Source organism: Seriola aureovittata, chromosome 16, assembly GCF_021018895.1.
Source record: "Seriola aureovittata isolate HTS-2021-v1 ecotype China chromosome 16, ASM2101889v1, whole genome shotgun sequence".
In the NCBI taxonomy this organism is placed as follows: Eukaryota; Metazoa; Chordata; class Actinopteri; order Carangiformes; family Carangidae; genus Seriola; species Seriola aureovittata.
The window spans coordinates 2,512,924-2,524,775 of record NC_079379.1 but is presented as its reverse complement, the minus strand read 5'-3'; the positions used below and the strand labels follow the sequence as shown (position 1 = coordinate 2,524,775).

Genomic DNA, 11,852 nt, shown 5'->3' with positions numbered 1-11,852 from the left:
TGTTCAGCACAGAAACGAACGAGCCACAGAAGGAAAACCAGTCAGATTCACAGTGAAGGTGTTACACTGTAAAATGTAGGTTATGGACGAGAGGCTAAACCTGCCTTCCTGCATTAAATATGGAGATAATGTTTCATTATTTACACAGAATGGATAAAATAACAGGATGAAACCTTATAAGGTCATATCACAGAGCATGTAGCTTCTCTGCTAACTGTTGTTTAAACAGCATTTCAAAGACTATATTTCAACATGTTGTTTGCATCTGCTTCATAATGAAATATAGCAATTAAAACCTGCTAAAACAATTGTTATAGGTATAGAAATGTAGGATTGCAAGTGTTTCCATTTTTCTCTTTTATAGCAGGATCATCCCCCAGGCCCTCAAAGAACACTGTCTCTGTATAGAAAATAACACTACTAATAAATTATAATGTATAAGTAAATACATCAAATATATAAAACATACAACATTCAAATACATATAAATGTTAATTTGTAATATCAAATATAATTAAATAGAAAAGTTAAAAAAGAGGAACATTATATAAAAAAAACCTAAAGAAAAAATAAAGGAAAAATCTTATTAGAAGAAATAAATAAATAAATGAATAAGTAAAAGAAATTTATGTCAGGGAGGGAGAAAAGGTTTTTTATATAACCTAGAAGTCTAGATACTGTTGGACATTTGAATCAACAAAGCTGTTAAAGTAACTGCAGTGTCCTCTGATCTTCCAAGTTAAAAGTTCACGTGATATCTGCAGAACAATCAAACAACTCTAAGAACTCCTCTGACTCTTCTGACCTTGACCACTTCACTTTCTTTATTCCTCTCTCTTTCAGTTTCACAGACTTTAATCTGCTCCACTGCTCAGTGCACTGTGTAAGGTTGATTGCCTTTTAATTACACTTGGCACTGAGGTGATATTATATAGAAGGTAGTTCCTGCCAAGCAATCTCAAGTACAAAGATGGTAAATGATCTCTCTGTTCTTGAATCAGTTTCTTTATTGATATACGACTTTGTCCTGACAGTTCACAGGTGTGTTTTTAATTAAGTTTTTGGACGTCACTCAGCTGCAGCTCATTCCCATAATCGAAATTAAGACTTTATTGGCAGATATTATTGCCTCTATCTACATGTCTTATCAATAGACACTCACCTAAGAACCTGCTGTTGAAACACTTGTTATGTTGACCCATTAGCCTGGTTTCCACTCCAGGACTAAATAGTCTAAAGCTGAGTGTAGCAGCAGATTCAGGTGATAATTCTCAGTATTTCATCACTACGAATTAACTCTTTCACATCACGCCTAAGAAAACACAGATTATAATTTCTTTAAAGACCCCTCTGGTGAAAATCAAGTGTTTAACCTTGTTAAGGTCCATATGATGTTTTTATATAATACAAGACAAATGATGAGTGAAATAATCATCAACACCATGAATGAGTGTTTCCACCTTGAACTGCAGTGAACCAGTGACAGTCTCATAAACACAGATTCAGATAGCCAGGGTTTCATACATCACAAACCTAAGGAACCAATCCTGTCAACTTGTGGAGACAGGAGGCGGGGCTAAATAAACCTGAAACCTTGTCAGTACAGAGAGAGAGAGTTAGCATTAGCACAACCACTAAAACTGTGTCAGCCACTGCCAGTTACAAGCTAACAAACAACGTTAAGATGCTAACTACGCTAACAGTTCTGATCCGTCTGCTAGTCTCTGGTTCTGGTCTCAGACTCCTCATCTGAGTCTGGGTCTGACTGAGGCTCAAACATGTGGCTGAGTCTCTCTGATGTTTCCTCCTCTAACCATATTGATGCTCTCTGCTCTTTCACCTGTCCACCTGGAGCAAGCAGGTGGTGGGCGGGGCTCAAGGCCTGATCCAGATTTCTCAAAAAGGAAGTAAGAGGAGATGAACTACAGACCCAGTTTTTATGTGTGAAAACCATGTTCAACTAAATATTTTATAGTTGAAAACATGTAACTTTTAAAGAAAACTTCAAGATTTTTCTGCATTTCAGAATTTGTCTGCAAAACAGAAGTGACTTGTGTTTTTAATGACATGCTTGTAACTGTATATGAGTGTATTTTAATGTATTACTGTTACAGCAGCATCTTTTTGACTCTGCCTTGGTTCCACCACTGACCTTGATGGTGACCTCTGTGCTCTCGGAGGGTTTATCACACACAGACTGCGTCAGAGACTCCTCAGTGAACCTGGTGTACGCCTCATGGACCACCTGCAGAGACAGACACAGACACACACACACATATGCAGGAGGTGTGTCAAAATGGGGCCACAACAGTGTAACATCACAGCAGCTGCGTTTTGCAAACGACTAGTCTTCAAAAATACACACACACACACACACACACACTGCTTGAGAGGACATGAACACACACATACACACACACACATACACACAAGGCACAGAAAGCTCTTAAATACACATATAAGAACTGAACAGGAACTTCGTATGGCGTGACTGAAAGACAAACTTTTGTATTTGTCTTTATGCTGAGGCTGGAGGTTGAGAGGAAACAGAGCCGGGGGGGGGGGGCTGTAATCTTTAAAATGTGTCGCATGCTTTGAATTGCAAAATGAGAGGAGGTGAAAGATGGATGGAGGTGGTATGAAGAATAAAAGCAGGAGAGGTAAAAAGAGGAAACACCAAGATGGATATGATGTAGGAAAGGCGGAGCAAGTTGGAGGAAAAACTGAGACAGGTTTGAGAGAATGAGGGTAAGACATGAGGTGAGGGAGCAGGAGGAGAGATGGGATTTAAGAACAAGAAGGAACTGGTAAATATTTTAGTGGTGCCCGAGTCATGCACTAAAACTACATTGTATATCACAGGCTGTTTATTATGTGTTACCAGATATTTCATTTATAAAATCATTTATTTAGGAAATTTAAAGTTTATGTTGAAATCCATAAAACACAAGCAAAACCTTCCAGAAACATTTCACAATTTTTTTCTCTTATCTTTAACATTCACTCTTATTCAACAAGACGGATTTTCATTTACCTTGCTGTCGTACTTCCAGTTATCAGTTTTCTGAATATCTTTTATCTTTTTGTGTGACTGGATATGTATTACATATCTAGCACATTTAAAGTGTTCAAACTTATTATTATTATTATTATTGTTATTATTATTATTATTATTATTATTTTTATTATTATTATTATTATTATTATTATAGGTATTTTACATGGAAAATGACCTGAACCATTATCTGAATGGTTGCCAATTCATTTTCTGTCAACTGATTAAACCATTCATTGACTCATTTCATCTCTATTTGTATGGACTGTTGGGTAGTCTGATTTATAACAAAGCTTTATGGTTTCTTATTTTCTACATGTGAAAATCTTAATTTGTAAAAGCTGTTGGATAAAAATACAATGTTCAGTGTGAGCTGCCAACATTAAAGAGAAGCGGTGTCATAGTCAAGTAAATGCCAACAACTTGTGTCTTGGAGCTCTACTGTGCATTATCTTTTGCTGAGTGAAAGAAGTGGGAGGAAGAGAGGGTGGCGAGATAAGTATGAGCAACAAGACAGACAAGTGAGAAAAAAAAGTGAGACACAGGAGATTTAAAGTGAAAGAATGAGAAGAAAAGAGAAAAAGTGAGGCAGGTGATAAAAATATAGAGAGCAGAGAGGCGAGGCGACCAACGGAGAGGAAGATGGATTGAAGGAAATGAACAGAGAGGTAGAGAGACATGAAGATCAAAAGGGGGACTCTGGAGAGAGAGTGAGAGAGAGAGAAGGAGAGGGAGTCAGGTGGAGAGAGATGCGACTGATCTAAGTTTCATGGCGGTCTCTCGGGTTAAGTCCCGGTGCGTCGCTGACATCCTCTCACACGTGTTCGTCTGTTCTCAGATCTACGAGGAAATCCATAACGTGTCAGAGCGACCGACTTCAAGGGCAACTGCTGTCATCTCAACCTCCGCTGTCAGCACACAAACACACACACACACACACACACACACACACAAAGCTCAGACACGCACACACACACACACACACCCACAAGAATTTAAATGTACATATTAAGCATTAGCAGACACGTACATTATACTGCTGTATGAGCATTTACACAAACATGAGGATACACAAACACACTCAGATAAGACTGCACACAGACACATACAGTGAGTGGGAGATATAACGACCTGCTGCTTTAACATTTATTCTATAGTGATCGGTAAAATGACATAACAGTGTGACTAATCTTCCTGTATTTTTACTGGTAAATGAAATAACTACTGTTTTTTATGATCACTGGTTACCAAGTTAGCGTTTACTAGTCATGTCTCACTTTTAAGAGTTGCCTCTTTAAGAAGCATGAATATTTATGTACAGAAGCGTGTAGCCCTGAGGCCCCGGCCGGCATTCATACACAGTCCAGTCATAAACCAGGTTTGTACCAAGTCCGCTTGAAAAAAAAGTCTCTAATTTCCACTGTTGCGGTCCAGCCAAAAATATAAAAAAAAAGAAAAAAAGAAAGAAAAAATCCAAATATGTAATTAAAAAAGTTGAGTGTCTCTTATCAGTGTTGGTCAAGCAAGTCTCAAGTCCTCTCCTCTGCCAGCAGGTCAAAGTTTTCAATGAAATATCTCAACATCTACACAATTCGACTGAGCACGACCAGTTATGAGGGAATGTCTGCAGTAACTATAAAATTAGATTCAGGCATGTTTTTGCTGATTCCTAAACTTTTCATCTAAATTCCAAATTGTACTTCCAATCCAATATTTTGTTTTATGATAAAAGTATTGAAATTTTCAGGTGTAATATTTGGGGATAAATGTAAAAACAGCACGCCATGGTGAGAGTAACACAATGTCATGTCACAGGTTTATCTATTTCTTTAGCATCACTTAAAAACGAGAATACAAACAGCATTTAACACAGAAACTAGACAAACACACACACACATACAAAAAAACACACACGTCCTGGGCAAGTAGCTGATTATGCAGAAATAATTCTTATAGTGAAGAATAAATCTATTGGTAGTTGTAAATAAAAGCTGCTCATACAGGTTAATCACTACTGCCCTTAACACAGACACCACACACAAAGCACAAAGACCCACATCAGATATTTACCTTGTAATTCACCCACACAGTAAAACAACACTGAGGTAAGAAATATGTGCATGTGTGCGCCGCTTGTCTAGCTGAATGTTAAACACAGCAGTGAAGCTACGGCGTTCTCAGTTATCATAAGCACAGTGTTTATGAGTAACTGGAGAGCTCGGTCCAGGCTGTTAATCAGCAGTGAAGGAGAGAACAGGAGGAAAGAAAGAGTTAGAGAGGGAGAGAGAGTGGAGAAAATGAGCGGCACGAATATTCCACTAATGTTGAGAAGAAAGACTCTTTCAAATATATTTACCCGGCTGGTTTTACACACACACCAACACTGAGTAGATAGAAACCATCTCAACAGGTCATTTAGTCGCTTTGCTGAAGTTTAAAATCTCGTTTTCTCAAAGCAAGTGAAAAGCCCTGACCTCCTCTCTCTTAATGGGATGTAGTCAAGCAGAAGCAGCTGAGATTTTCACTTGTTTTCAAAAAAATACTGGATTAAATGACTTGTTCAAATGGACTTTTTTTTTTTTTGTTTGCACCCCGACCTGGGTCAAATCTGAGTCCTGAATCCTTGAGGACAGTTCTCACACTTGATCGAACAAAAACAGGTTTTACAATCAAGCACTGGCACATAAATGACCTCTTATTGCCTTCACCTGAGCTGTAACACTGGTGTTGATCTTTAGGGGAGACTGGGGACGGTTGCAACAAGTCTTGTTTCTCCGATCAGAAACGTGCTAGAGCGATGACACTCACTGCACATGCTCGGTTAGACCCTCCTCCCACCAGTACGACATCAGGCATATTCAACACCTTCTGCTGCATTTATTGAAAACTAGAATCACCTCCTGGTGGGTGTCTGCCTCCTCCACTCAAACTAGTTATAGATTACATCCCTGTTTATCAGAGTCAAAGAAAATATGAACCATTTGTGTGAAATTTTGTCATAAAGTAATGGCTAAAAAGTGTTTTGTGAGGTCACTGTGACCTTGACCTTTGACCTTTGACCACTTAAATCTAATCACTTCATTCTTGAGTCCAAGTGAATATTTGTGCTAAATTTGACAAAGTTCCATCAAGGCGTTACTGAGAAAAGCAAAAGTTAATTAGTAAAAATTTAAATTTTTATATGTTGCGTTAAGATGTTAAGAATTAAGATGCAACCGTCCCTTGAGTTGGGGTCAGTTGCATCTTAACTCTTCCATTCAAACAAATATTGTGAATGACATGTCAAATGTAATCATCTTTAAATGGGATGGGTAGTTAGCAGATGGATGTAAGTTTAATATATAAAAGTTTGGTTAGTGTCTGAGTAACACAAAAAGTGTTGCAACCTTCCCAGTTTCTCCTACATCGAAACACCCCCCCCCCCCCCCAATACAAAAGCAAACAAGGACATTTCCCAAAATACTGTGTCCATTGTTTTTTGCATGTTTGAGGTAATAAAGGGAATATACTGCCAATCCTTGAAAACAACATATGATTTTAGCCTGATTTTCCTGAAGATTTCAATATAACATGGAAATAAACCTTTGTCCTCAGTTGTTTTTATGTGGAATTAGTGACGTTTTTGTAATTACAAAATACTTAAATTGAGTATTTATAGTTCTGCCACCTAATATTAACAGATTGTATAATCTTGTACATATCTTGTATACATAGAGGAATACTGTAGCTCAGCTCAGTCACATGGATACTGAAGAGTCTGTGAGGATCACAGAGACAGTTTGTCCCAAGTCGTGGTGCCAGATTCACTTCAAGTAATTCATTGATTTTTGTTGTCAAATTAGGTCTCTGATCAACTTGTGCTTGTTCATTAAGATCGATAGCAGTTTCTCCCCAGATTCACTCAGTGTGCCGGTGCTCAATATCTTTAATGGCTTTGTATATTAATACTGAGCACACATCATCAATAATCTTGTCAGATAACAGCAAAGTTGATCAAGGAACTCATTTGCCACAGAAGCAGCACATTTCTCTAGACACCGATATGAAGGAGGGAAGAGCAGGAAAAAATAGGAAGAGGAAGAAGCCAGAACACAATTCTCTCACCAAGAAGAGGCTCCGTTTGAGGCTCCTTAAAGTGAGAGGGAGAAAACGCAACGCACAGGCAACAGCGTTAGCTGGGCCACCAATCAGAGACATCCAGCTGTGAGTATTAAAGGCCTTGTCTCCACAGCAGCATTTTGAATTCACTCAGCAGTTTGTAACTGAACCAAGATGCACCATAAAAACATCAGAAACATTTATCAGATGCCTCATTCCTCAGGTTCTTAAATATGAAATGAAACATAAAATAAATAGAAACATACAGACATTAACACATGACCCTGAAGAAGGTAGGTAATTATATACCTACATACAGAACATATATACTGTAGATGCTTTTATTTTGTGTTTCTTCCTGTTCAGACTCGGTATTAACATCCATCTTGAGTGATCTGATTACAAGTGGTGAGCTCTAAGTTCAGGTGCGAACGCACCCAAGACGCATTGAGGACACTTTTGAGTTCCGATCAGTCAGACCACATTCGGAGGTGGTCTGGGCCACATGTTGACACATTCTTTTAGCAGTGTGAGTGAAAATGCCTCCTGGACCACACTGAAGGACCAACTACTCAGCTGACGTCCTCTGTCACAGTCTGATAAGTCCCAACACAGCTTCATAATGAACAGAAACTATTTGACTGTTTCAAATGAACAAAACTTTATATCATTGTAAGAGTTGTGTGCAGCGCATTGATTCTCCATCTCGACAGTGCCTGACTCCGCCCCTACCTCTCGGCTAATCCAAAAATGGTCAAAGAGGAGGGGCGCGTGTGGAGCAGGGACATTGGTGCATGACGGTTTGGCAAGCTCACCCACATGTCACTCAAAGAGGCCACGCCCTCAATTCTCTAAACTTAATAAAATGTAAACAGGTGAGTTATATAAACAGGTGTCATGAAGGAGGAAATTAGCTCTAGAGACCAAAACTGTTTTGTACCAGGCTGTAAACATGTTTCATTCTGCTGTAAATTTGGACATTTTAACATGGGGGTCTATGGGGATTCACTGTGGGAGCCAGACTCTAGTGGTCATTAGAGGAACTGCAGGTTTTTGGTTCTTCAGTGTTGATGTTTCATTTTTCAGCCTCTAAAGTTGATGCTTGGTCAGTTCACAAGTGCTTTAAAATGCGTCTCTATTGACCACTTGAAATCGGATATCACTCCCCACTTTATATGCAAATAAACAAGTATGCGTTGTTGTTTTTAGCCAATCAGACAGATGGGTGAGAGAGAGAGACAGAGAGAGATAGAGAGACAGAGAGAGAGGCACGGAGGGGTTAAATTAATCAGTGCACTACAATGAAATCATCTAAAACAGTAAAATATTTCCGGTTCATTATACACTTTGTTGGGACTAATCAGACTGTGACAGAGGACGTCAGTGGAGTAGTTGGTCCTTCAGTGTGGTCCAGGACGCATTCACATTCATACTGCTAAAAGAATGTGGCTTCATGTGGTCCAGACCACCTCTGAATGTGGTCTGAGTGATCAGAACTCAAACTTAGAGCTGACCACTGGTGATCAGATCACCTGAGACGGATGTTAATACCAGGTCTGAACAGGTCTGAACTGGGTCTATGGTACAAATCCAACTAGTTCATGTCTTTGCTGTGTAATTCCAGTGTGTGTCTTTAATATGATATCTATATCTAAATTAGAATTTAGGATGACACAGTGAATCAACTGCAACACACAGTGACAGGGAAAAAGAGAGAACAGAGATAAACATAAGTAACATCAATGTGACATCACAGACAAATACAAAATATTCATCAGTCTACATAAACTGTAGAGATAGAAAACACCATTTCTCTAAGATAAGTGAAATGTATGATATGACACAGCTGGATTTTATCAGGGTCAGATACAGTCAGGCTGATTCTGATTAATAGAATCTGAAACATTTAAATCTCCATCTCCGAACGACTCATCTCTCTGTTTACAGTGAGAGACTCATCTGTCTGCAGTGGGTTTCTAATTGGTTCATAAATTCAATCAGTTTAAAAGATCGTTTAGTGAAGATGCTGGTTGGGGAAGATGATGCTACCTGTCAGCTCAGCTCTTTCTAATGATGCATTGAAGTAGTCAATCATCAGTTAGGGAAAACAATGCTCTCATATTTGACTAAAATCCTATGAAGAATATTTAGCTTGTTTACATCAGTTTCAAATTATAGATGTCTAAAATAACCACTGATACATATTTTTAATTACATCAAAATGCTAAATTAACTTTTTGATTGGATGAGACAGATTGATTTTTAATTCTAACAGGTTTTTTTTTTTTTATGAAACTCTCACTTCATTCTTGAATTGAACCACCATCCCTTGGAAGAGCAATCAATTCCTGAGCCTGGTGTTTGCTATGTGTGAGTCATCTGTTTGTAATGGCTTTTTAATTGGTCCATAAATTCAGTTGGTTAACAAATGCCAAACTGGGGATGCTTGATGGATGGTTGTGTTGACAGAAGGGTTAACTGTCACCTCCACTAAATCATCCAATCAGTCAGTTAAAGAGCCGGTATTGAGCAGGTGAGGAATTCAAAAAGCCAATTGGAAAACAATCAATGTTTTTTTATTAAGTTCCTGTCCACCAACACAGCCCCGCGAGAACCCTCATAACCCATTCATAATTGAAGGGTTTCATTCAAAAGTGACATTTTAAGTCTGAGTAATGACAGAACCTCGACAGGCTCAAATATATGGAGTCATAGGAGTGCCATAAAAATAATGAATCTGTAAAAGAATGAGAAAATAATGTGAAAATATATATTTCTCTTTATATTTCCACATTTTAAAATTTACTTAGTTATTCCATTTTTTATTCCTCTTTATATTTCCATATTTATTTTCTTTTTTATTTTTATTTTTCATTCTTTTATAGTTTTATTCTTTTTTATGGCACTCCTATGACTCCATGCCAACGGCATTTAACACAAAATGACAGTTAATAAAAACATAGTGCTGCTAAACTAAGTTACAGGGTGCTTTATTTTCTAGAAAAAAAGTCAGTGGTAAAAAAATTACTAAATTATTTAACAAAAATTGAAAAAAGCATTGTCATTTATTGACTAATCATCAAGCGCAAAAATATTTTGGTGGCAAAATCCTTTAATTGTTTGCAGGAGCACCGCCTGCTGCAGGGATGAGAATGTAACTTGCGCTTCATTAAAAACAACAAATGTGGCATTTTAGACACTAAAAATGTTCAGCTCATTGACAGCAGGTCTGGTGCAGCAGATAACTGCAATAATATTTCAAATGTGGATACAGGCAGTATGTTTCTCCCTCTGGGACCATTATTTTGAAAAATCCCATTAGGCACTTTTCAAAATTTCAAGGTGGCCGTATTTTACCACAGAGTTTTACCCACAGGACAGATTTCAATGATTTTGCAATTTAATCCTATGTTTAAGACTATGAGGATGTCACAACTCCTAAATTTCCTTTATTTGTGCAATTTCTAACATGAAAAATTCTGCATAAAACACAATGTATTTGCAAACCATTTATTATAAATGATGTATCAACTTGTTTACTTGTCTTGACATTAACTCGGTAGGCTAATTCACTAGCTTTTTGGTGAGTATAATTTTTTTTTGCGAGTAATATTTTTGGGGAATTATACTTTCATTTGATTTTTTATAGTGTACTAAATTTAATCTTCTAAATTGTTAAAATGTTTGATTTGAGAAAATATTGGATGAACTTATTGCAAAAATAGTATTTCCTTGACCAAAATGGTGACCATCTTGAATTTTCGAGTAGCTAACGTGTTTTACCAAAAGAGCAATACCCAAGGCGGATTTGTGCCAAGTTTGCATTTGTATTCACATTTGGAAGATTTCCCTGAAATATGCAGTTATCTGCTGTGCTATCCTAATAATGACAAGTTCACAAACAAGAAGTGACAGATATCCTGGAGTCGGTGGAGGAGAAAAAAAAAAAAGACCCACAGAGAAAATACAAGAAGTATCATGTTTGCCCTCATTCGTGTTGATGTCTAAAATCTGGCTGTAACCATGTGAGCTGGGTCCAACACAGTAGGGGAGGAAGTCGACCAGCTGACCATCCTGACTCCCACAGCAGGAGCAGAACCCTCCTCTAGCTTTTCTCAGCCAACACACAAACACAAACACAAACACAGACAGACAGACAGACAGACAGACAGACAGACAGAGACACACACACACACACACACACACACACACACACACACACACACACACACACACACACACACCTCTCTACCAATGACAAACACTAGCTTTTCCTACTAGCCCACCGCTCCACCAGAGTCAGGTCTTATTCCCAACAACGTCCCTCACTCACAGAGCGAAAATGCAGAGTGACGGTAAAAAGCATCAGGTGGGTGTTACCTGTCTGAAAGCTTCGCCATCTCCCTTCCCAGCCTGCTGAGCAATGAGCATCAGCTTCTTGTTCTTTTCGTTCCTCTTGTGCACCTTATAGATGCAGGACAGCAAACACACCAGCAGCATGAATGCGATCAGGCCCAGCATGGAGAGGACAGCCACTGTCAGGGGAGGCAGTTTATAGGCTGGACAAGGACCAAGAGACAAACAAGCACAAGTCATAAGCCTTCTGTAACTGCTGAGGAGGACTTGCATTATGAATATACTGACTGTCTAACTCGCTCTCTTTTTAAAACTAAATCTTGTTTTAACTCTACAACCCCTA

General features: G+C 38.3%; 1 protein-coding gene across 1 annotated transcript in view; it reads right to left on the bottom strand.

The window, feature by feature from the left end:
* The window catches only part of LOC130183836 (uncharacterized), a 31,103-nt gene that overhangs the window by 9,537 nt on the left and 9,714 nt on the right, over window positions 1-11,852 (bottom strand). Inside the window, exons 8-9 of the mRNA XM_056399559.1 lie at window positions 11,534-11,712; window positions 2,153-2,245 (exon numbers count right to left, since the gene is read on the bottom strand). Of these exons, the coding sequence (XP_056255534.1) occupies window positions 2,153-2,245; window positions 11,534-11,712 (272 nt within the window). The remainder of the gene's footprint in view (window positions 1-2,152; window positions 2,246-11,533; window positions 11,713-11,852) is intronic.